Here is a 27,048-nt window from a genome sequence, read left to right on the forward strand (position 1 = left end):
CATAATTTTTTCACTTTCTTGTTTTCTCAAAGATCTTTCCTAAAAAAAAACTTTCTATCTTTCTCTCCACCCTTTTTCTCTATCTCTCAAGAGAAGTGTAAAGATTCGAGCAAGAAAATTGCGAGAAAAGGGTCTTCGTCCGCGAGTCCTTATGAAGAGCTCGTCGTTCCGAAGATGGAGTTCGTGTGCCTCACTCGGTGCATCCTGCCGAGAACGAGGCATGGTGGGTTGCTCATTATGGCTCGTTGACCCCTCCCAAGGAGAAGCCGTTCCCGGTCCTGGTCCATCGTGGAGTCGAGAAGAGGATGCAAGCAGGACTACTGACGAGTTTCTCGCGACGATGCGATCGTTCTACCACATCCCGGATGCTGTGGAGTTCCGGGTTCCCTGCCGCGGGGAATGTGCTAACAGCCCCCCGGAGGTTACTTTACTTGCTATGAGGCGTTCGTAGTGCGTTGTCGCCTATGGTTCCCCATACCCGAAATTCTCGTCCGAGTGTTGGATCGTTTCGAAGTTGCGATAAGTCAGTTGACACCCCTTGCCATTCAGCATCTTATTGGGATCCTGATCCTAAGCTACGAGCATGGCCTTTCCCTTTCCGTCGATCATTATGAAGCGCTTTTGAGGCTTCAACTTGTCAGGGGTACGGATAAGCATAGGTTGGTCCCTCGGAAATTTATGTCAGTGGTTAAGAAGTTTATTTCGAACTTCAACTCGTGGAAGAAGTTCTTTTCTTTGTTCGTATGGAGACGCTGCATCCGTCGAAGAGAGTTGCATTCCACTGTTCCGGAGGTTGCCGAATGATCGTCCCTTCATCAACCCTTTGCTCCGTTCCCCGAGGACATCATTTCGGTGAGGGATCTTCTCAGGAATGGTCCCTTCTTCTGGACTTCTTTTACGCCGAAGAGGGTTCGGAAGGCACTGAGATTCGTGCAACCCGGTCCTACTTTGGATGCGGACACGGGAAGCGAATCCGAAACCGACGACCAGAATCCCGTCGAAGCTCCAACAGCTGTGCCGGAGTCGAGCTCTTGGAAGGGAAAAGATGTCGATCTTGGCGACATAGAGTTTTCGATGGATGACTCTATGCTTCCAGGATGGGATCCGAACCTTGCTTACGACGACGGGAGCGGTTCGAGCGAGGCCCCTATTCCGGATTTCTATGATTTCTTTGCTGGGCTGCCATCGGGTTTCGATGCTCCTCCTCCTACGAAAGAATCGGCGAGGCCGAGAGTCGTTGCGGAAGGATCTCGCATCATCAATGGGGTTAGTTTTTTTGAAATTTTTTGGTGATTGTCCTGTGTATATGTTTATAACATGCCAGATTTTTGCAGGGCCTGAGCTTGCTGGGCTCGGCCATTGAGGCGGGCCATAGAGAAGCCATGGTCTACCGCTTCAAAGCGGAGAAAGCGGAGCGGGATCTTGCTCGCGTGCAAGGCGAGATGCTGGAGCGAGAGGCGCAACTTACTCGTGATCATGCGCGGGCTGTTCGTAAAGCGGAGAGGAAAGGCAAAGAGAAATCGTCGAGGTGATGAAGACTCGTGCATCTCAATTCCAGGTTGAGTATGGGAACCTCAAGAATGCCTTTACCTCGGTGGGTGACTTCGCGAGTGCCGCGGTTCGGTCGGAAGTCTTTGGAGGACGCGAGCCGATGACTATGTGTTTGAAGAGGAAATGAGCTTGATGAAGAGTGGGAGTGAACGTGCCCATGCTGAGGCGCTTATCCTCCGATTGACGAGAAGATTCAAGGGTTCTGGGATTCCATCCCGGTTTCCCTGATACCGAGGAGGTTCCGACCGGGTTTCCCGATGGTGGCGAGGAAGGATCGTCCCGCGGATGCGTTTCGGTGCTTCGTTGTCCGGGACTTTGACTTTGGATTATGAGGGCGGATTAGTTATCCTTTTATCTGTTTTCGGCCAGTGTGGCCCTTTGAATTTGGATTTTGTTTAGGCCTAGATGGCCGTATTTGTATTTACCGGGACTGGCCGTTGGTGGCTTTGAATCCCTTGCCGCTTTACGCGGTTTATTTATATGATAAATGTTTTGTTTCGAGTTTTCCTGAGTAGGTTGAAGTAAATACGAGTTGTCGTCTCGTATTTAGTTCTGATTAGACGTTCAATCTGTTGGTTCGTTCGTGATTTTCGTAAAAATTTACTTATCTTTACGATTTTCGAGAACATTGAGATATGAACGGAGAGACATGGTTTAGGATCTCGTATCTTTTAGATATCATGCCTTGAGATGTTTGAGACCAGAGCGTTGGGTTTAGGGCAAGACCTAGGTTTACTTTCGGTTAAGGTTTGTGCGGTGACTAGCCGGCTATCGTTTTTCCTGTTGCGATTTCTTCCTGACTCGCACCGATTTAAAGTCCGCGATATGTTCTCGGCTTATATGACTTGTATGGTACGAATCGAGCATCTTCTCAGAATCAACTGGAAGTGCTAAACCAAAATTTCGGATTTTTGTTGTAGCGCGCTTTTGTCCTTGTGCTGGACGTTTTTAAAGATCAAAAGAGTGATCGAATTGCGTTTGTTTAAGACGGCTGGCGTGTTCGTCGGGGCCAATCGACGAACGGGGTGTAAGGTTTTTGGTGGTCGCGTTCGGACAATTTGTTAGCATTGTCCTCGAATTTTAACTTTTGCGACGTCTCGCAGCTATTTCGAGGATTATGCGTGTATTTTTGTGTGTTTGAAAGATGATAATCTTTACGATTTTTGGGCCGGAAGGGGCCGCAGACAAGAGTCTTAACGTTTTCAGGCGTGTCCTGAAAGTTTCTTTTGTGTTTTACTGAAGCGTAAACGTTTTCGATAAGAAGGACAACGTATATTGTAGTAAAAGTTTTGAAGTTTCTAAAAACTCGATTACAATAATGAAGATTTTTCTAAGTGGGAGTATACGAGTATACGCACCCACTCCCCCCCCCCCTTTTTAGAGAGGGGGATAGCTGAACTCGTCTTTTGACGAGCTGCCTACGTACCCCTTTCGAGGATCAAGCCATCTCGTAGTTCTGTTTCATGCCGCGAGTGTTCTTACTCGGCGGTAGATGTCGCGATGTCCGCCTTGACCGTGTCGATCGTGGCTGGGTCGACGCTATTTTCCGGATGTTCCGGTTGAGTTGTCGCGTGGGCTTCGGATTTATGTCGAGCTTCGACGTCCGCTGCGTTTGCGTTGATAGACGATTTTACTTCGTCTTCTCCCGGGGCGCTTTTGGCTGAAGATCGATCTATCTTCGCGCGTTTGCCGTTTGCGGAAGCCGTGATTTGCCTTAACTTATGCTCCGCGAGGAAGCATAGTCGCGACTGTTTTTGGCATCCCCAGATGGCCGCGACTCCGCTCGGCGTTGGGAACTTGAGACCCAGGTGGTAGGTTGACGGAACTGCCTGCATGGCGTTGAGCCATGGGGTTCCCATGATCACGTTGTAGATAGCGGGATGATCGACTACCGCGAATTCGACGATTTTCGTGATCTCCTTGGCCATGACTGGCAATTGGATTGATCCGAGAGTCATCGACACTTCGCCTGAAAAACCCGTGAGTGGTTTTGGCGTCGGAATTACTTCTCCGAGTTTGATACTCATCCGCTTGAGAGTGTCGCGGAAGATTACGTTGACCGTGCTTCCGTGTCGACGAGTACCCTTCCGACTTCTAAATCTCGTATGACGAGATCTATGACGAGCGGGTCGCAGTGAGGTTGGTCGATACCGCCGGCTTCTTCCTCTGTGAAGGTGATCGAGCAACTTTGGCCGTCTCGAGGAGGAGACCATGTAGGCCAATTTGCACTTGATTCTGCCTTCCGTTGGTAAGCCTTGATGGCCGACACGGTATCGCCGCAGTATTGTGATCCTACGATGATCATATTGACTCTGCGACGATTGTTATCGTTCCCTTTGTCATCCGGCCTCCTACCGCGTTTATCCCCAGGATGGTTTCGTTGAGGGGATTTTTCAGCGGGCGGATTTCTATCTGAAAGCTCTCCAGCGAGTAGCTTCGCGGCCAGTCTTGCTCCCAAGACTTTGCAATTGGTCGTGGAGTGTCCTCGGGATTGGTGGAACTCGCAGAAGGTGTTTTCGTCATACCCTTGATTGCGAGTCCATGTGTTGCCCGTGGTCCGGCCTTGATCCGAACTGATCGCATAGTTATGCGCCCCTTGGAGATCTTCCCCCTCGTGATGGACGTACTTGTCATTACGAGAGTTCTTCTTTTTCCCCTTCGGATCTGCGTCTTTCGAGGATGGTCTTGCCGGCTTATGTTTTTGCGATAAGACTTTAGTTTCTTCCTCGACTATGATGTAGTCCGTTGCTTTGTGGAGGGCGTCCTGGATCGTTCGCGGTTTGTCGAGAGTTATCCATTTTCTGAATTTCGACTTGTACCAGAGCGTCTTTCTCAGCGCGTCGATGGCCACTTTGTCGCTTATCCCGCTGACCCTGGACATTATCAGCTTGAATCGACTGATAAACTCGCGGAGGGGTTCGTCTTCCCTCTGGAGAGACTCCAGAGGTCAACATCGGAGGTTTCCCTGTCTATGAATACAGAGTACTGTTTGAGAAATTCCGATGCGAGCTGTCGAAAACTCCCGATGGTGTTGCGACGAAGGCGTGCGAACCATTCGAGCGCTGCTCCTTCGAGATTTTCGACGAACAGGCGGCAATAGCCGGCATGTTTTCGCCGTCTTCAGTCTTGCTCTTCCCATCGCGATGTGGAAAGCTTGAAGGTGCGCTTTTGGATCGGCCGTACCAACGTACTTCGGTACTTTGATCTTTCCCGGATCGGACACCCTCATGTCCGAAATGTGACTGGTAAAGGGGGTTTTTCGAGCTCCTTCCAGCAGTCGATCGATCTCGGGGGCAGCACTAGTAGCATGATGGATTTGAGACTTTACGGCTCTCACTTCTGCCGCAGTCTTAGTGATGTAGTCGCGAAGATCGCGGATATCCGATGTCTTGTCAGTGGATTTTCGAGCATGTCGGCGTTTACTGCGAGTGAGCTCGGTTTGCCTTTCGGCCAGCTCTTCTTGTTCGTTCCAATAGGCGACTTCTTCTTCTTCCGTCATTGGTTTTTCGAACGGGGAGCCTTCCCGAGCGGATCGGCTTCTGGTCCTTCTTGGATGTCTGTCTACATCCTCGTCGGTGTCGTTGGAGACATCGCTAGGATCCAGGTCAATGTGTTCGGCTTCGTTATCCTCCGAGTCCTTTGCAGGGGCGGAAGATTTTCAGGGTTCCCCTTTTCGACGGGAGATTTCTCGCTAGGGTTTTGACCGGAAGGTCGTTCCCGCGCGAGTCCTGCTCTATCGAGTGGGGTGGCGAAGTCGAGCCTCTTCCCGCGGATTTTGGTGGTTCCGCGGGGACGGATAGCTTGGGTTCTTGCCGTTAAGGTTTCAACCTGTTTGGTCAAGGTATTCACGAGCTTATCCTGTTCTTCCGACCTTTTCTCATAGGTGGCGAACATCTTTTTGAACTCCTCGAGCGTCGCGGCGTTGGCTTGCGCGTTGGCCGCGGATACGTCCGCTACTGGAGTGTGGAGATCGGTGCCGCTGCCTCCATTAAGAGGATTTGCACGTTATCCGCGTCGTTGGTTGACATGTCAGATTGTGTGTGGCTTTTGCGGGTTAGATTGATCCGTAAGTCCCCCTCCTTCTAGCGCCAAACTGTGGGAACCGAAATTCACACTGTCGATTTCCGTTTAAATAAGAAAACTAGGAAAACCCTAATTTCCCAGAGGACCCGGATATCTGCTAATTACCACACGTCAAGCAATCAGAACACGAGAATAACAACGATAAAAATAAGAAATCGAAAAGAGAGCAAAGTAGATCTTATTCCGAATCTGCGTATGAGCGTTACAACAAGGTATAAGCCTGGGCTCGAGAGCTGTCGGCGAGATTCCTAGTTCTAGCAACCCTAAGACGGCTAAACATAATTGAGTCGCAGCTCGAAATAACAAAAACGGAAAATTGCCTAAATTGCTCTAAGTGCTAAGTTTGCTCTGAAAAAGTTCTCCCTCTTTCTCCTCGCCTAGGACTCCTTATATACTAGCTCCAAGGTCGGTTTACGCTTTTACTCTTCTGCTCTTAAGCCGTCATAGCATAAAAATGGAGATATTCCATTTTTCCCGATCTTCACAATTATCTTCAAAACTTCCGTATTTATCCGCGGAAACTTGACATTTATCCTTCCTCGTGGGCCAAGCGTGAACCATGCTGTGGTTCACGGGCTATTGGTTAGGAAAAATCGCAGGATGGGCCTCGAGTCGTGTTTTAGGTCCCTTTGGGCCGTCTTCCGACTCGACACGTTTACTACGAGTTTTCCGTGGTTTCTAATCCGCGAAGTTTTATCGATGAATTAGAATAGCGGGAAACATGGACTGAGCTTGCTACGGTCTTCGGGAGATAGCATTCGAAGGTTTGACGAGAATGCAAGGACTGGTGTCGTATCGATGTTCGGAAAGGTTCAATCGCTACACAGCGACCGAACTTTGGCTCGAGCCCGGTCGCTACGTAGCGAGACGAGTGCTCGGTCGCTACGTAGCGACCGAGCTTTGGCTCGAGCTCGGTCGCTACGTAGCGACCGAGCTTGGCCGAGCTCGGTCGCTACGTAGCGACCGAGCGGGACGATCGCTCGGTCGCTACGTAGCGACCGAGCTTTGGCTCGAGCTCGGTCGCTTCGTAGCGACCGAGCGGGACGATCGCTCGGTCGCTACGTAGCGACCGAGCTTGGCTGAGCTCGGTCGCTACGTAGCGACCGAGTGGGATGATCGCTCGGTCGCTACGTAGCGACCGAGCTTTGGCTTGAGCTCGGTCGCTACGTAGCGACCGAGCAGGACGATCGCTCGGTCGCTACGTAGCGACCGAGCTTCGCTCGGGTTTGGTTGCTGCATAGCGACCGGACGGCGTGTATGCGTGGTGACCGAGCTTGGTTTGTTCGGTTTGAATCCCAAAGGATACTTCTTCGTAAAAACTTCGTATTGGTTATTTTTACGAAAATTACATCTCTTCTTTTACTATCTCTTTCGGAAATACGATCTCCGAGGATTTTCGGGTGATAATTCCGTCGTAACCGTTTTTGACCCCAACAATAAGAATAAGGATGAAAATCCACAAGATCTGTTACATATTGCGTGAGTGGAGGGGACTTTGTGGGCCGAGGCTCAACTTTCTGATCAACAAAAACAAAACAAGACAAGGATTCATCACCGTTTGATTGGTATCATGCGGCTCATACCAAAGTCAGCTATGTTGATGGAGCGTGGAGAGAAAATGACTCTTTTACAGGCCAGGGTGTGGTTCCTCTTGGCTCACAAGAAAAGATGATGGGAACAATCAATATTCGAAGAAACTTATCATCACTATATGCAGAATGCGAAGCTGTGATTTGGATTACGTAGTACATTGATATACCATGGATTTTCCCTATTTTCAGCCATGGTATATAAGTGTTTTAAGATATAATTATTATGTTTTGGAGTATTTTTAAAGTATTTATAGGTTCAGGTACGTTCTGGAAAAATATGGTGATTTTGGAGCCTTTTGAGTACAGAGCTGCACAGACGCGTCAGATTTCTAGCTATGGATGGAGACCTTCCAACCGTTAAATTGAGCTCATACTTTACCAAAAGATATAGATTTGAGTTAGCTTTCCAATGTCACCGGTTTGAGGTCAAGCAGCATCCTATAGAAGAAGTTATGTCCGTTTTACTGAAGAGTGGTCAGTCTGCCTCGCGAGAGGAAGCTGTCGAGGAGATGAAGGACTGTCGATCGACGGTGCACCCTTGATATCGGTTGACGGTTATGCCAGAATATGGGCTGCGTATATTTTATGACCGACTGAAGCCCAGAAGCAACCACAAATTACCAGAATATCCTTTTATGTGTTTTCTAAGCCATTGTTGACGGCTAAGCTTTATTTTATTCATAGTTCTAGGTTAGGAGATAAATGAGGAAATCCTTCAGAGTCCTCCTGGAAATCCATTGGTTTTATAATATCTATTGCAATTTCTTATCTATTTATCTATGATTTATGTGACAAACTTCAGGTCTGAATAGATCCACCTGTTAGGTTTAGGGTTCAGATAGTCATGAGGGATTAGCTCCAATTATAGATTGCTAAGTTGTGATGTTCAACTTTAGAATTGTCATTAATGCTTGTTTTTAGATTAGCTACCTAGAACTTGCCCTAAGAGTTGTAGACATAGGCGATAGCTTGCATCTCACCCAGAATCCATCTTAACTGAGCTAAAATTGCTAGAGAAGACGAGAGCTGATTTAGGAATCTTAGTGAGCATATTCAATCCACGCATTAACGCTTGGCCAAAAGCGTCGATCGATATTCTAATCGAATAATCGGTCGACGGTTCAACATGTGTATCGATCGATATTCCTATAGAATCATCGATCGACACTGGTCAATAGACAAACCTAGAAAGCGAAAGCCTAATCATTTGCTTATAAGTGTTGAGCTCTATCATATCATGTATACAACTTGTTAGGCATATGTAGGATTATAATCCTGATTATAAGAAACCCTAAGTCTAGCAACCATCCTTCCATCAAACCTCAATCAAATCAATCGAGCAATTATTTTGCTTACAAGCTTGCAACTTTACATTTAAAATCATTAAATCAACCTAGCTAAATCAATTTGATTAGATTTATTTGGTTTTCTAGCTCCATGTGATTCGATCCCTAAGAACTACAACTCGACCTCTTATTTGAGAGAGTATAAATCACCTCTTAGGGTAATTTAAGAATAAAAAAGAGCCAAGACATGTCATAAAAGTGAATGCAATTTAGTTAGGTTGTGCGGTGGATTTCTCAAGGGCTAAGTGCCTTTCGCACATAGAGAAAAGTATCCTTAGAGCTAATAGTGGAAAACTGTAAGCTTTCTGTTTTGGAAAAGCTCTTTAAACAAAATGTATCACGCAATGAATCAAGTCAATTTAGATCGTTTATAGCTTAACCCTTATTATTGACTATGTTATAATATAATATGCATAACCCACATGGAAACTTTTTTGGATATTTGTTAAATGAGAATACATTGTTTTGAACCACTACAATGATGAATTAATTAGTAATGAGTAGTACATTGGTATCATCGGATTTGGAAAACTTTTCAGACTCAAAACCAAAATAGCAGCAACAATGGCCGTTCTTTGAGCCAACAAAGTGTTCGCAAAATCCTCCTAGTCTGTATCCTTTAAACCTACAAAACTCATTACATGTCGTTGAGTTCTTACACTGTTGTTGTAGAAAACATTCTCTGACTTGTCCTATTAGGTCATAAACAAATATATTAGCAAAGGTTAAAGTACAAAATAATCATCAAGTGTTTTACGAACTTTTATGCTAGAGAGTTTTTTAATCAGATAATGCAAAACTGATTTTGCATTATATTGAAATTAGCTGACTTTTTGTTTGCTAAAATGACACTTCCCAGTTAATCCTTGATTTAAACAACGCAGGCAAAAATGCTTGTTCACAAGTTAGGAATTCAACTGCACCAAAGCCCAACTTTAGCTTCTTAATACTTTTCTTTCAAATGTGTATCAAACTCAGAGAGCCCAAGTTTAAAATATATCGCAAGTCGAACTACAACCGGGACATCTAGGACATGCATACCTTTTTTTCCTTCTATTTTTAAATTGAAGAAAGAAAATGGTAATATTATTATTTGTAAACCAGTTAGGGTTTTTCCATGTAAGCATGCTGAATTTATTTAAAATTTATTAATATTTTATTTTTAAGTATACATTTTTATTTCTAATTTATAAATATCATGTTTTTAATTAAAATATAACCATAATATCTTCTTTTTAAGTGGTGATGAAGTCCTATTTTGAAAGAAAATATTATTGAGTCTCCTATGCACCATGATACTATAGACATATAAAGATAAATCATATTTCGAGCAATTCAATTTTTGTACCTGAAACCATGGGTAGATAGATGGAAACCAACACCATCAAGGATATGAGAGATAAAAACTTCTTGGTTGCCATAGTTACGTTTCTAAAAGCTGCAGTAAATCTTTGTTAGAATATAGGCACATCAAAATTACAAAAAGAACAGAAAAAAGCTTATTAGGCTTAAAATTCACAATCGTCGTTAATAGATCTTTCATGGCTAACACGAATATCTATAGTATGAATAGATATATAGATAACGGTTAAGCTAATAACTTACAAATACGTAAGAGATGTCGATCTTAATGATTTAATTTTACACTGTTTGATAAACAAGTCTTCTTTATCCTTTTCAAAAAAAACATTTCAGTATTTCTGTCAAAATGAGACTTATTTATAATCTAATTGACGAGACTCAGCTTTGTTTTTTTTTTTTGTCCACTAGACTCAGCTTTGTTAAGAAAAGAAATAAATCCATTTCTATCATATTTTTGGTCAAACACTTGACTTCACCTATATTTAGTATCATGCCTAGGTAAATGCATTAACATCCTAGCAGCTATTCAAAATCTTGGGGATGATTGGTTGGGATTTATCTTCTTAATTTAGCTTTGTTTACTTTTAAATCATTAAACTTTACCAATCATGTTGTAACTTTATTTTTAATAGTTAAAGCCTAAATCAAGTTTCTATAAACTTTTACCAATCATGCTTTACCTATATTTTTAAAGCTACAGCAAAAAAACTAAAGCAAAAATGTTTTTAATGTATTTTAGGTAAAAAACCTAAAGCTTTCTTTTATAGGCTGTAGAATCTGTGAAATAAAAAAAATTATCTATAATATGAAATAAATTAGATAATCATAATTAAAAACATCTATAAATATTTAATTCAATTTTGGGTGTTGTAAAAATTATTGAAATATTTTAAATAAAATATATATTATTTACATATCACATTTTAAATAACAATAACTTTGAGAATTTATAAAAAAATTAATATAAATTATTTAATTGATAAAAATAATTATTTATATATACATCGCAGATTTCACATATTTTATTTTAAAATATCTACTGCCTATAATTTACAGCTACAACAAATTTAACTACATAAAAAGTCTCTGCAAAAAAAATCAATTGATCTACCGCTAAACTTTTACAGCTAAATTTTTAGAGCCACAGTTGAACCAATCATCACCCTTATTAAATGTATTAAGTATTAACATCCTAGACAGTCTTGGTCAAATACTTAGTAGTTTTTTTATCTAAATTTTAAATTTAAGTTTTTGAATCCGAATATTTAATTTTGAAGTTGAGCAATCATTTTCTTCAATCAAATTTTTTTTTGCTAAACTATTAATATTCATCAATAAAAATGGAACCCATCTACTCTATTAAAATAGAGTCCTAAATTTATCTACCATTAATGTTCATTTAAGTTTTGGACTATTTTAAGTTTGTTAGAAAGCTGCTTAATTTATGGATCATTTCAAAATTGTTACAATCTAATTATTATATAACACACTGCTATTACAATGGAACCGGACAACTTCCATTAAACCAACATTTAAATCTATTAAAAGTGAACTAATATATTGACACGATTTAATTTAATTTTGGATGTACTCTATTATAAGTATAACAAACGAATTACGTTCTATGTAATCTATTAATGTAGACCGACTGTATATATACAATTATATTAGCAATACAATAACTTTGATTTGGACCTCTTTTACTAAAGATGATACTTTTCTCTAAGTTGATTTATAAGTTTCTCGTTGACATAATATCATCACACAAAGAATATGTATGTGTTTGGTTCCTGTTTTCTTAAGTAGATAGATTAGGTACGATCTCTTTTTACACCTTATTTTCGTGCAATATGTTAATTTGCTCTAACTTGATTGAATCTTTGTTATACTAAGAGATACCTGCCATTATGAACACACTATGTCGTTAAATAAACTTAAATCACATATAAACTTCAATCACATAATTTCATAAGTGCCAAACTTAAGAATATAACTTTTGCAAAATTTATTTTTTTGAAATACATAATAAGTTAGAAATTACATGTATTTTTAATTATTTCAAATTTGTATATCTAATCTATTAATTTAGGGTCCTATTTTTATCTACTATTAACAAGTCACATAGTAGAACCACTTAAAGAATTAGTTAATATGACATATTTGATTATTTACATTAATAATAAATCAACTATAAATTTAATTTTTTCTATTATAACAATATCTGTTGAGAAAAAGAATCTACGAAAATCTTACTGAAAATTTTAAATATTTTTATAAAATATCATATTATTTAATTTTGTAATTAGTAATATAATATTGTTATAAATCAATGTTAACTAAACTTTTATTATAAAAAAAGAAAATAAAAATTATATACTATTCTTTATAAATTAAATAATTATATTCTCTGTTATATAAAAATAAAAGTGCTGTATGAATTAAATATGAAAAATCTATTAAATAGGTAAATTAACAAAAACAATTTAAAAATCATCTAAATAAATTATCACTCATCATTAAAGTGGGTTAAAATTTGTAAACTATATAATATTTTTATACAAAAATAAATTTATTAAAATGTGTTAAACCTTTATATCTACAACAAAATATTAACTTTTTGTTTAAAATATAATATATATTGTTTAAAATTTTTATATAAAAATATAATAGTATATAATAACCTTTAGTTCATATACTATTTAAAAAATATGTTATTAGAAAACTATTAAATTCTAGTAATTCATATATATTTTTTATTTTAATTATAAATAAATATGTTCAGAAAAAATAGAAAATATTACGAAAATTCAAATATTTTTTATAAGATAATGTAGAGTAACGTAGTAACAAAAACAAATTCAAAACTCATGTAATCTTCCAAACTGAAAAATAGTTGTGTAATTTTTAAAAGTTTTCTTGACAAAATATAAAATTTTGAAAATAAATATTCAAACACAAAATGATATATTTCAAATTTTACAAAAGATAAAATCATAGATAATAAAGAATAACTTTTTGAAATGCACCAAGAAAAAACAAACTATATATGTTGTAAAAATTAAAGCAATCTAATATTTTGAAATCTTAATTAAAAATAAAAAGAAAACTCAATATCATAACATCCAAAATATCATATATCAATAAAATTTACTAAAATAATGTGTTATATGCTACTATGTATAAAATATACTAAAATAATAGGGCTATATTATTTAGAGAAAATAGTGTTTTTTCTTATAAATCCCGCTAAATACTAAAATAATATATGTTAAAGTATATTTTTTAAACACAACATGTATATATAAATTAATGTAAACATATTTATTTTCCATAATATAAATAAATAAAATTTTAAAATGTATTATAGCAAAATGTATAAATTAAAGAAAAAAACGTATTTTAAAGGAGATTATCTATTTGATTATTTTATATTGTTATTTTATTGGACCTAACTCGAAAATATATTAGTAAGTAATAAAATTTAATATCCAAGTAAAATGTATGAAACAAATCACTATATGTTAATAATGCCGAATAAGAAATATAAAAATAAAATTATGAGTTACACAATATATAATAATAAAATGAAATTTATATATTTAAAATATTTGTAATATTATCAAATATATTTATAAAATGAAAAATTATCTGCACGGACGTGCGGGTTAAAATCTAGTCTATACTATTAAAATAGATGTCATAACTTAATTCATGTGTGATTTTTTTTTTATTTGGACCATCCCTTAAAAAGTTGATTAAAATATTTTTTGTATAAATATTTGAATTATTTGAATTATTCTAAAACAAACAAATCAAATATATACTCCTAATTTTCTCTCAAAATTGTATCTGGCTAAAATATTTTCATATCTTTTTATTTACAATATAAATATATATTTAATTTTTCATTAAAATAAACCTTTTAAATATTTAATCAATTTCGTATTTATTTAAAATATAAATGTATATTTCATTTTTTACTTAAACAAAAAATTTAAAAATTTAGTTAATTTTGTGTTTTATTAAAAGTTAAACGTAGATTTCATTTTAACTAAAAAAACTTTTAAATATCTAATAATTAATTTTGAAATTATAACTAAACTCATGTACAATTTTATGTTAAATATTTGATCCTTAACCAATAAGAATTTTTCAATTTAAAATTTTGTATCATATTATTGAAAATATGTTATTATTGACAATTTAAAACAAATAAATTAAATTATTGCATGTGAACTATAAAATTGTTGTGTTTTGAAATGATATATTTAAACAATTAGTAATATGGTAAATATTAAATTTAAATACAACTAATCATATAAAAATAAATTTATGTGTAAAAATAAAATTGATCACCCGCACGGTTGTTCGGGTCAAGATCTAGTACAAGTTAACATGTAAGTCCTAAAAAGTTGGAAAGACTTTAAGAACAACACAATAACAATAAGACTAGAATTGAAAAAAATCCAGTTCTTATACAACATGATCTACAATCAAAAAATTGGTTAGGACATCTGACGATGTCAATGAGAACGAACCCTAGTCTCCCAATGACATTACAATGTATGAATCCTGGTCCCCCACAAATGCTTTGAGCACAAAGTCTCTCTACAAGAACCCGACAAGGGCTAACGGTACCTATTCTTAGCATGAACTCAATGAAGACCGATGACGGTGCCACAAACTCATCAAAATCCTAAGACAAATTTGACCAAGATCCAAAACCGAAGAGTAACTGTATTCGACACTACCAAAAGTAAAGATGAAGATGGGTTGAAAGGCTGCCGCATTGCATCACAAGTCCTGCAACTAACATCCACTAGGGAAAAACAAGAAACATAGGCTCCACCCTTGGAATGATGCAATTCTACACACTGTGCCACCAAAACCCAAGCAATCCAAATGACAAGGGATATAAGAACCAGTAGACACTCATGCTCAGCCTCTGAGACCCAGAGGTCTGACAGACTGTAGTTTGGCACCAAGCGCACCAAACAATCGAAAGCTTGGCACCAAGAGGAAGAGACATGGGACGAAAACCAAAAACCAAAACGTCGCAATCGATTTCCAAGAATGAAAAGAAGAGAATGTGGTGACCGGAAAAGGAAAAGAGGAAGAAGCTGTGACTCAATCTATCAGGAGACATAAAAGACTCTACGCTAACAACATAGAAGCAGACACATGCACACACGCCGTCGCCAAAGTTATAAAGCTGACACACGACTGCTTCATAAACATTGAATTCGCCAACGATATGGAGAAACACGAAACACAAATGCTCCAAAACTGTTGAAACCTCCTGAGAAAAGAGGAAGCAAGACTCCTTCGGTAAGACACCAAGTGGAAGAGTAACCCATGCGCCACCGTCCATTCCACTGGAACTTCACCTTCGAATAAAACTGTGGTTAAAGATAAGATTCCATGCAGAGGAACCTTCCCATGGTGAAAATGGCTAATATCATTTAATAAAAAGGGTGTAGATACATATAGGACTGTTCATGCAACATTCCATGAAAAGCTTCTGCCGTAGTCCCCGTTAATATATTAAATTTTTTGAGGCTCCAATTCATGAAATTTAGTTTAGTATAATATAGTTTAGGACAAATTATAATGTGTTTGATTCTTGATTTTTGATTAAATTTTCTTCTTAAAAAATTCTTCTTAAAGAAAAAATAATAAACTTTCATGAGTTTTGTTGGGGATAATTAATCGAGGAAGTCATTCCTCCAACTTAGAACAGGATACCGACCTTATTCTCATACCTCGTCAATTTTTGGCTTCTGTGCCGGGTATTTCTCCAACCTCCAACTAAAATGAATAACTTCCTAAATGGATACTTTTTCGTACTTAAGTATATAGAAGAATCTAATATAGTTTTGACTATATGAACCTAAAAAAGAGATTCCTAAAACCTAGAAGAAGGAGATCGATCGACTATTCTACACCTCAACATTAGCAGCGAAAAAACTAAAACTAGGGTTTCAAGGCGTATAAGTTATATTTTCTCCTTTATAGATCAAGAAACATAACATTTGATCCATATCTCGAGTTCCTTCTATCGTACTTCATATTTTTGTCGTATCACGAAGAACCCTGCTTTACCCTTAGAGTTTGGTGCTAGAAGGAGGGTGATAACCATGACTACGTGAAAATGATCGGAAGTGAGAAAGGGCAATCTTTGGCCACCACATCAGAAACAAAATTGCAAGCCGAGCTAAAAGCCATCAAAGGGCAAATTTTTAAGATGCATACAGCACGGGAAAATAGCAATACCCCTACGGCCAATCCCTTAATCATCTCGAATATCCAAATCTTGAAAGAGAGGATGGAAGAGTACTCAAATCAGCTGCAGTAGAGCGTACATAAGGTATCACAGTCAAAGCTGAGAACCTAGTTTTCCGAGAGGAAATCTCAGCCCTCAACCCCGCATGAAAGAATGATGCAGGTTCTGAACCCGCGTTCGATCTATGTAGCTCTTGGATACTCCGGATAGGGAAGAGCCCGATTGAGCGGGGTTCACCACTGAATGGAAAACCGAACAAAGGGACCGATATCACGCGCATAAACCAAAAACCAAAACTGAAGACGATGATTATTCTGACACGGACACCAACACAAAAATGAAAGAAGCAGGAACTACAAGAAAATCAAAAGAAATGACATACCTTGAAGAAATCTTTTCTAAGAGAATCAAAGAGGTCTTCTCGCTTGTAGAAAAGCTTCCTAATGTCGCTCCTCCTATCATGAGAAGTGATATTAACTCCTGTAATACCCTCTGTCCTGATTAAGATAATATGGACGTCCTATGGACAAGCGTAGTCGCGAGGTTTCGAATGAACCATCGACCCGAATACTCCATAAGGGTGGTCGAGAGGTCGGGTTGGAAGCTTGGGTTGAAAAGTTCTCCTTTTTCTCAGGATAAGTGTAGTTAGCTTAGACTAGTTTAGGAAGCTTAGGTTAGCTCAGTGTAGTTCAATCATCTCGACCATGTAGTTGACCAGCTAGACCCAGCTAGCTTACAAGCTCGACCCAGCTAGCTAACCAGCTAAAGCGGTCGGGCTAGGTAGCGACCAGTTGTGAGCGGTTCGTACATAGTCTGGTGGGTCTGGTCAGTGGTGAACGAGGGGTGTGGCGGTTAGGCTAGGGTGGATTGGGTCAGGCTAGTTGAGCTAGGTCAGAACTTAGCCGAGGTGGTTAGTGGAATAGAGGTATGATTGGGCTGTCATGGGTGAAGGGGTTTGAGTGCATTGGCAAAAGGAAGAAATGCATGGGTGAAGAGTCACGATGCATGGGCGAATGGTCACAATGAATTTCGCACCAGTTCGGCCCTGGCCATAGGTGCCCCTTCGACCAGACCCCCTTGCATATATATACACATTGCCACTTTCCCCCTTTGGCGTAATTCCATTTTCAAAAACCAGCAAAGAAATCGAGAGAGAGAATTCGGCGAGAGATAGAGGGTTAACCGGCAAATGGTTAAGACCGAGTGGTCGACCCATTCTGGTGGGTGGTCGTAGAGTCTGGTGAGACAGTCAGGCGAGGCGGTTGGGCGGTTTGTTGAAAGGACCAAAAGGGTGACTTTGTGTTTTGCGATTCTACTATGTTTCTTCTTATTTTCTCTGATTGGCTACGGTGAGTGTGATGATGTAGGGATAGAACCGAGGGTCTATACTGGCCGAGTGATGGTCATGGCCTTTAGGTCAATCAGGGATTATTTGTTGGATTGATTGTATTTTATGATCGGTACACAAGGCAATGAGGCTGCATGTATTACTTTTTTGGGTGCATTCATGTACTTTACTCAAACCGACTATATGCATATATACCTTAGGTATGGTCGTATGCTTGGGAGAGACCAATGAACCGATTGGTTTCCATGAGGGACTAGGCGATTGGTTAAGGTAGCCGACAGATGGAAAGAATTTGCCAAGAGCTTCCCTCGAGAATGGACCATACCTAGCAGACAGAGACCATGAGGCCGAGTGATTGAATTGATCGATTGGTTCAGGAAGCCATCATCGATTAAAAGACTTAGGATCATTATCATGTTGGGATTATTTTTTTGGGGACTAACCGTGTAGGTGGAATGATTCACCTCACTAAGGAATTGTAGAGTTTCTTATGTCTCATTTAATGTGGCAGGTTTTAAGGATTGTCCAGGTTGACGCAAGACAGACGGCCAATTTGTGTGAGTGGTGTTTGATTCATTTAGGTCTTGTTGTGTTGTATATGATTGATATGATTATACTTAAAATACAGTGAATCAAATCCATTATGATTTATACAATGTGGCCATATGGCTTTCTTTGCTTCAGTGTATTGATTGAGTAATTAGGGAATCCTTGGTTGATAACCTTACTTGAATATTACACTTAAAAGGATATTATTTGATATAATTTTTAGTATATTTGAAATATAGTAAAAATTAATATGTTTAAAGGGCATTATTTTTTAGTACGCTATAGGTGCCATGTGAGTCCGGTTGGCACTGACTACAATGATGAACTAATTAGTAATGAGTACATTGGTATCATCAAATTTGAAAAACTTTTCTGAATCAACAAGGTAACAGCAACAATTGTTGTGTTTTGGGCCAAGATAGTGTTGACAATATCCTCCTTGTATGTATCCTTTAGATTTACAAAACTCATCGCATGCCGGTGAGTTTTCACATGGTTGTTGCAGAAAACATTCTTTGGTTTGTCCTGGTTAGGTCAGAAACAAATATATTAGCAAGGCTTTAAGTACAAAATAAGCACCATAGTATTTTACGGAATTTTATAAATTTCAGTTAATGTTTTTAAATTGTCACCTAAAAGTAAGAAAACAAATTTTGCATTATAATGAGTTAACTTTTTTTTTTTTTTTACAAAATATGACACTTGTCAATTAATCCTTGAGTTAAGGAAAAATAAACAGACGGGCAAAAATGCTGGTTCACCAGCCAGGTATACAACTTAGACGAAATTATGTTTTAAATGGTAATCGAATTCAGGGAACACAAGTTTAAAACATATCGCAAGTCGGAGAGAGAAAATGGTAATATTATTATCTCTTATTGTTTCTAAAAAAATATTATCTCTTACAAAATTTTAACTATATGTATATCTTAGATCATTGCCAAACAGTATCTATAAAATAAACCAGTTGGGTTTTTTTTCCTGTAAGCATGCCAAGATTAATATTATGTTTTGTAATAAAATACTTATTTATTTATAAATTATAAAAAATATTTTGTAATAAAAATAATCATTTTCTTATAGCTAAGTTTATGGAAATAAGTCATAAATGATTGAAATAAAATTATTTAATATTAATTAACATTAAAAGTTATCTGCTATAATTTTTAAATATAAACAACCCATTTTGGTTGAGAAGTCCAATCTTTCAGAGAAAGTATAATTGAGTCTCTCATTAACCATGATATTATAGAGTTATAAAGATAAAAATAATATTTAAAGAAATTTAACATCATTACCTGAAATCATTGGTAGAAAGATCTGAACCAACACCATCAAGTATATAAGAGATAGAAACTTCTTGGTTGCCATAATTATGTTGCTAAAATATAAAATAAATATTTGTTAGAATACAGTAAACCTAAATATTTGAAAGAAATGAAAAATAAAAAGCCTATTAAAAAGAAAGATTCAAAATCAAAGTTGAGAATATTCATGGTTAATAAGAAAATCAATAGTATGAATAGATATATACATAAAGATAAAACTAATAACTTACAAATACGTAAGAGTTCTTAAAGTTTTATTTCTCACTGTTTGATAAAAAAAGCCTGCTTTACATTTCTTTCAAATAAGACATATTTATAATCAAATTGACGAGATTCAGTTTTTGTTAAGGAAAGTAAATCAATCCATTTATATCATGTTTTGGTCAAATACTTGACTTCACCTATATATATTTTCATACTATGAATTAACATCCTATCAGCTATTCAAATTTATTTTAATGGACTTTCCATAATATATATATATACTATATTTTCATATTATTGTACTTTCAAAGTTATATATTCTTGTTTAGACATTAATTCTCGGCCAAATACATAGGCATTGATTGTTTAAGTAGATTTTGGTATGTTTTGGTATTTTATATTGTGGTTTTGGTTTTAAGTTTTGATTTTTGGTTTTTGTATTCTACCATTTTTAGGTTTAATTTTTGATATTGTTTTTAATTTTACAAAAAAAAAGTAATGGTGATTTATTTTATGGAAATTGTAGTGTATAGTGCAATAAAATTATAATTTGTTGTGTAGCAGTTGAACAGTTCTTTTGTTTTGTAACAAATTTTGTTAGATTAAACTTTAACCGGATTTATAGCCACAGGCTTTTAAACCTGAGATATGTGTTAGGTCGCCTGAACAAAAATTAGTACCACATGGCAACCCAAAATTTTCACAAACTCGGATTATTCATATAATACAAATGTTTCAAGTACACCAAAAAAATATTATAGATCCGGCCGGAAAATCAAAACCTTATCACATTTTACACACCTACTTGTTAGACAAAAATACAGAAAATCTGCAAAAGCCTTTCCTAAGCTCCTCTCGTCCCATGGGTCCATTTATGGCTTGCCTGCAAAAAAAAATAGAGTTGTGTGCAACTAATTTGCTGGGTGATATACATGGATTTTACCATTTTTAGACCATGCTATATGACCTATTTAGATTCTATTATATGTATTTGGAATCTGTTTTAGAGTATTTTCAGGTTCAGATACGTTTTAGAGAACTTTGGTGATTATGGAGCTTTTGAAGTGCAGAATTGCACATACGCGTCCGAAATTCAGATATGGATGGAGACCTTCCCATGGTTAGATTGAACCCATATTTTGACACAAGATAGAGCTTTGAGTTACTTTTCTACTGCCACCGATTTGAGGTCCATCTGAATGTTAAATCTAAAGTTATTTTTGTTTTACTGAAAAGTTGTACGTCTGCCTCGCGAGAGAAAGCTATCGTGGATTAAAAGGACTGTCGATCGACACAGCCTTGGTTTCACTAGACAATGATGCCAGAAGACGAAAAAGGTGGTATTTACCGGCAATGAAAAAGAACCAACCCGAAAGGCGATTCAACTTCATCTACCGAGGGTCAAAGTTTTGCAACTCAGTCAATTTAAGAAAAGTAAATCAATCCATTTATATCATGTTTTTGTCAAATACTTGACGAGATTCAGTATTTGTTAAGAAAAGTAAATCAATCCATTATATCATGTTTTGGTCAAATACTTGACTTCACCTATATATATATTTTCATACTATATAATGAATTAACATCCTATCAGCTATTCAAATTTATTTTAATGGACTTTCCATAATAATATATATATATATATACATATATATATATTATATTTTCATATTATTGTACTTTCAAAATTATATTTTCTTGTTTAGACAGTAATTCTCGGCCAAATACATAGGCATGGAGACCTTCCCATGGTTAGATTGAACTCATCTTTTTACACAAGATAGAGCTCTGAGTTACCTTTCTACTGTCACCAATTTGAGGTCCATCTGACGGTTAGATCTAAATTTATTTTTGTTTTACTGAAGAGTGATACGTCTGCCTCACAAGAGAAAGCTGTCGAGGATTAAAAGGACTGTCGATCGACACCACAGCCTTAGTTTCACTCGACAATGATGCCAGAAGACGGTCCTAGTATATTTCAAGACCGACTTAAGCTCAGAAATCACTACAAATTACCAGAATACCTTTGGCCAACTCTGAACTCTATTTATGTGATTTTAAGCCATTGTTGATGGCTACGATTTATACACTTTATTCTATTCTTAGTTTTAGGTATAGAGAGACGATCAATTCTCCTAAATATATTGATTGGAACTCGATTGGTTTTATTATTTATTTCTTTATCTATTACTTTATTGAGATTATGATTTGTGTTATTGTTTTCATGTCTGAGTAAGCATCATGTTAGATTTAGGAATTTCATGAGCTTAATGTCAAATTGATATTCTATTAGAATTTCTAGGGTTGTTTATAGATCTCTACACTTGGGTAGCTTGTAATACTAGGATCTAGAGTAGTTGGTATAGCACGACAGTGTGACTGGTTATTTGAACCTAGAATCATAGGAGAATTGAGAGGCACGAGAGTGTAATTGATTAACGGAACCCAGACCCTGAATGGATTAGATATCTAGGCACATAAGAGAGTTGGTCTAGGATTTAGTTGAACATTATCGATTGAGCGTTAATGCTTGTTTGAAGTAGTATCGATCGACACTCAACCATTGGTATCGATCGATACTCATTCTTTGTTCGCATGAGACAACCGAAACATAAGATTTAGACACTTGATTAGTAATTGCATGCGAGAGCTGGATTACTTGCTATTGAATTCGAATTCTAGAATTGAACCAATAAAACTCTTAGCATCTTTGATTGTAGTATTGAATATCTTGATTGATAAATCCCTAGATTTAGCGCTTTCTCCCATAAATTACAAATCATTCTATTTACTTAGTGTTTTGTTTACTGCTTTTATATTATTTTCCTAGCTTAACCTTGATTTCTAAGTCCATTATGTATCCACACTCCCTGTGGATTTGATCCTTAAGTACTACAACTGAATTTTCTTATTTGAGAGAGTAAAGTTTTTCAAAGCGTAATTTGAGTGATATATTTTTAACTGTAAATGTGTTGACAAAAAAAAAACTGTAAATATTCTACCGAAAGCTTTATTTGAAATCATTAAGCAAAGAACATTTGAAAGTATTTGCATCTTCTAAATGTTATTATAATAATAGATGATTGGATAATAAAAAGACTTTGAGAGGTACATTAAATATATATTTATTTATTTATTTATTTATATTTTAATATATAAATATATATATAAATATATATATTAATACATATATTTTAATATAAATATATATATATATATATTAAAAGAATAATATTTCAAACTAAAAATATATTTAAATATATGTAATTAAATATGATACCTTATTTTAATAATAAAAATATAAAAAATATAAATATATTAAGTTTCAAGATGAATATAAACATATTTTTTTTATTTACAAAGTACAATAAATTAATTATATTAAATTTTTTAAAATTTTATATATTTTAACTGTAAATCAGTAAATGTGTTGACAAAAAAAAACTGTAAATTTTCTACCGAAAGCTTTATTTGAAATCATTAAGCAAAGAACATTTGAAAGCATTTGCATCTTCTAAATGTTATTATAATAATAGATGACTGGATAATAAGAAGACAACTAGTTTTTGACCCGCGCAGGCGCGCGGATGTATATTTTGAAAAATATGTTGATATTTGTTTTTCATTTAATTATTAGGATTTGGAAAAATGAATCCGAAGAACATAACCGATACCGATCCAAAGATATAGTACCAAACCCAAACATAAATTGATTAAATATTCTAATTATTCAAAATTTTGTTATTTAGAGAACCGAATCTGATCCGAACCGAAGTATTTAGGTATCCGAATTTATCTAAAAATAGATTTATATACTTATATATATTAATTATTTTTAGATTTAACGTATATAAAACATCAAAAATGATACTTTTAAATTGGTTTAAATACTTGAAAATATATATAGATAGTCAAAAGTAAATATCTGAAATAGTTAAAGTATACTCAAATCACCAAAAATACTTAAAATAATTATTGATTTCGTATCCAAAATTTTAAATCAAGCCAATTGATATGTTAAGTTTAAGTATTATGACATATGTTATTCAAATTTATACGTAATATATTATTTTATTTATACATTTTGAGAAATTTAAAATATATAATGATTTAAGACTTTAAAAATAATTTAAATTAGTTATCCAAACCCAAACCAAATCCGCAAAGATCCAAATCGAACTCAAACCAAAATTTAGAAACATTCTAATAAGACTGAAATCTTTGACCCCGAAAATCCAAAATACAAACCGATCAGAACTAAACTCGTATGGGTATCCAAAAGCCCATCCCTAGTCATTATTATATATCGTATTTTATCATCATATAATTAATCGTATTTTATATGTACCATCATATAAGTAATCATATAATTAATAGTATTTTATACATACCATCATATAAATAATTACATATATTATATTTTTAAAACTTAATATGAAATATGAAAACCATAATTTAAGTTGGTATTTCAAATTGGGCTTTGTATTATATTTTTCTTATATATATTGACAATATTTTTTTATAATGGTTATTGAAAAATAGTTTGGTAAAAATCCATTTTTGAATATATGTTTATTTTTGAATCAATTTTTGATATAAATCAAATTTGAATTATTATTTTGATTTGAAATATGTATATAAAGTTTAAATTTTGTTTTATGGTTAGTTTAGAAAAATTTTTTTTAGGGAATTAGATTGACCCATTTTGGTATATTTTAAAAGTGGCCTAGATAACTTTCAATTTTTAAAAAAAACATAAACCCATTACTTTTTTTCTTAATACTACTATCCTTGTTTTCAAACAAAAATATTTTTTTTTAAAAGACTGCAATCCATGTTTCCAAACACTCCAAATTTTTAAAAGTCCTATTCAAATCTCCAAACACTCCAATTTTGTACTTGAGTTTTAATAAGATAGATACTTTTAGAGGTACATTAAAAATGTGATGAGTGGGAGAGGCAGTTTTTTTCGATTAAATAGATTTGGCAGAATATAGTTGTGACGTGAATGAAACCTAAGATCAGTTTAAAACATTGTACTACCCATAACTACAACAACCGCCATGCTCATGAAATCGAAGTCTATTGAATAAACATTGTACTGCCCATAATTACAACAACCCAAACTTCACATCTCATTCAATGAAACAAAATTAAAGCGAAAGAGAAAGAAAGCTCTATAAATGTGGGATGCGAAAAATAGTTTCCAATTATCCAACCTTTTTGTTTCTATTTTTAAAAGAGTAGAACGATGAACACAACACAAAATCAAAAAACAAAAAACAAAAGGCTAATTAAAGTTTCAAGATGAATTCAGAAAAAGAAGAACAAGCACAACAATCAAAAGACAAGAATCCTTATTCAGAAGGAAAATCGGTCAACTTCATCAGAAGACCAAACTAGAAACAAACCGATCTCTCCATTCTTCTTCTCTCAGTACCTGTAGTGAGCAGGCTTGTATGGTCCTTCAATGGGAATGCTGACGTAGTCAGATTGGTCCTTTGTCAACTTGGTGAGCTTAGCTCCAAGCTTTCCCAAGTGAAGAGCTGCAACCTTCTCGTCCAAATGCTTGGGTAGAACGTACACCTTCTTCTCGTACTTGCCGCTCGACTTCTCGTTCCAAAGCTCAAGCTGGGCAATCACCTGGTTGGTGAAAGAGCAAGACATGACGAAACTAGGGTGACCAGTGGCACAACCCAAGTTCATGAGACGACCCTCAGCCAAAACAATGATTCCGGAGTTGGTGTCTGGGAAGACCCACCTGTCGGTCTGGGGCTTGATGGTGATACGCTTCACACCAGGGAAGGTCTCGAGTCCGAGCATGTCGATCTCGTTGTCAAAGTGACCAATGTTGCAAACAATAGCATTGTTCTTCATCTTCCTCATGTGGTCAACCATGATGATGTCTTTGTTACCGGTGGTGGTGACAAAGATGTCAGCTTCGGAAACAACATCCTCAAGGGTCAAAACTTGAAGCCCTTCCATCATAGCCTGTAGGGCACAGATGGGATCGATCTCCGTCACAATAACTCTAGCACCAGCGGTCTTCATGGCAGCGGCACAACCCTTTCCGACATCACCATATCCGCAGACAACGACAACCTTTCCGGCGATCATGACATCAGTGGCCCTCATGAGACCATCAGGTAGAGAGTGACGGCAACCGTACAAGTTGTCGAACTATAAACAAACACACAAGAGCTCATCAGTGACATCACTTTCAAGAAATATCTACATAGCACAGACCTAGAGATCCAAAGAAGACTACTTTCTGCTTAAGATCTAGCATAAGAATGATTTACAAATCTGAGAGATGTGAAAGTATATACCTTGCTCTTGGTGACGGAGTCGTTGACGTTAATGGCAGGGAACAAAAGAGCTCCAGTCTCCTGCATCTGGTAAAGCCTCTTGACACCAGTGGTGGTTTCCTCAGAGACACCAACGAGTCTCTCCTTCATCTTGTGGTACTTCTTGGGATCAACCTGAAGACCTTCCTTGATGATGGAGAGCACGATCTGGAACTCAGGGTTGTCAGTGGAAGTGGGATCAGGAACCTGACCCGTCTTCTCAAAGATCTCCTCAGCCTTCACTCCCTCGTGGATCAAAAGCGTGGCGTCACCACCATCGTCAACGATCAGATCTGGACCACCGCCCGGACCCCAGTCAAGAGCACGCTCCGTGCACCACCAGTACTCCTGGAGCGTCTCTCCCTTCCACGCGAAGACGGCGGCGGAGTCACGAGCGATTGCGGCGGCGGCGTGGTCTTGGGTGGAGAAGATGTTGCAGGAGCACCATCTCACTTCAGCGCCGAGGGCGGTTAGGGTCTCGATGAGGACGGCGGTTTGGATGGTCATGTGGAGAGATCCGGTGATTCTAGCGCCTTTGAAGGGCTGTGATGGGCCGAACTCGGTACGGCAAGCCATGAGTCCGGGCATCTCCACCTCCGCGAGTTCGAGCTCGAGACGACCGAAGTCGGCTTGAGACATGTCTTTGACCTTGTACTCGCGGCCACTCGACGTCTTCTCGACGACCAACGCCATCTCTAGATATTCTCGGGATCTGAGATTTGAAATTAGGGCAGAGAGAGAGAGAGAGAGAGAGAGAGAGAGAGTAGAGAGAGTGTGAGGGGAGACGAAAGGGAGTGAGAGAGTTTAAATAGATGAGGTTAACATGAATGGACGGTTCAGATTGTTTTGAGGGTTCGGTGGATCTGGTAGAAGCTGTGATCACGTATCTGGCGGAACACGCTGCGCGCGCAGAAAAACCTTTGTTGTTGGTCAGTTTTGGGTTGATCGGACGATAACCTGAGATGGTATGTCACGTGTCTGCATCCAACTTGTTTAAACAAATCTTAGAAACTCTAAAAACACCCTCATCTATGGTTCTAAATTAATATTATTAA

General features: G+C 36.8%; 1 protein-coding gene and 2 long non-coding RNA genes across 3 annotated transcripts; all 3 read right to left on the reverse strand.

Moving 5' to 3' along the window:
- Positions 1–9,609: 9,609 nt before the first annotated feature.
- On the reverse strand, positions 9,610–12,392 carry LOC117133766. The gene is made up of 2 exons (XR_004457781.1): positions 10,178–12,392; positions 9,610–10,010 (listed from the first exon to the last, which is right to left on the reverse strand). It is a non-coding gene; the product is annotated as an uncharacterized LOC117133766 (long non-coding RNA).
- Positions 12,393–18,314: 5,922 nt separating this feature from the next.
- Positions 18,315–23,365, reverse strand: LOC103863579. Its single transcript, XR_632022.2, has 3 exons — positions 19,673–23,365; positions 19,413–19,495; positions 18,315–18,639 (listed from the first exon to the last, which is right to left on the reverse strand). It is a non-coding gene; the product is annotated as an uncharacterized LOC103863579 (long non-coding RNA).
- A 1,465-nt stretch (positions 23,366–24,830) lies between these two features.
- LOC103863580 (adenosylhomocysteinase 1) lies at positions 24,831–26,770 on the reverse strand. The gene is made up of 2 exons (XM_009141327.3): positions 25,976–26,770; positions 24,831–25,826 (listed from the first exon to the last, which is right to left on the reverse strand). The coding sequence occupies exons 1-2, from the start codon at positions 26,684–26,686 to the stop codon at positions 25,080–25,082; spliced, it is 1,458 nt and encodes a 485-aa protein (XP_009139575.1). The 5' UTR covers positions 26,687–26,770; the 3' UTR covers positions 24,831–25,079.
- Between the last annotated feature and the right edge of the window lie 278 nt (positions 26,771–27,048).

The sequence above is a fragment of the Brassica rapa genome, chromosome A04 (assembly GCF_000309985.2).
Source record: "Brassica rapa cultivar Chiifu-401-42 chromosome A04, CAAS_Brap_v3.01, whole genome shotgun sequence".
Taxonomy (NCBI): domain Eukaryota; kingdom Viridiplantae; phylum Streptophyta; class Magnoliopsida; order Brassicales; family Brassicaceae; genus Brassica; species Brassica rapa.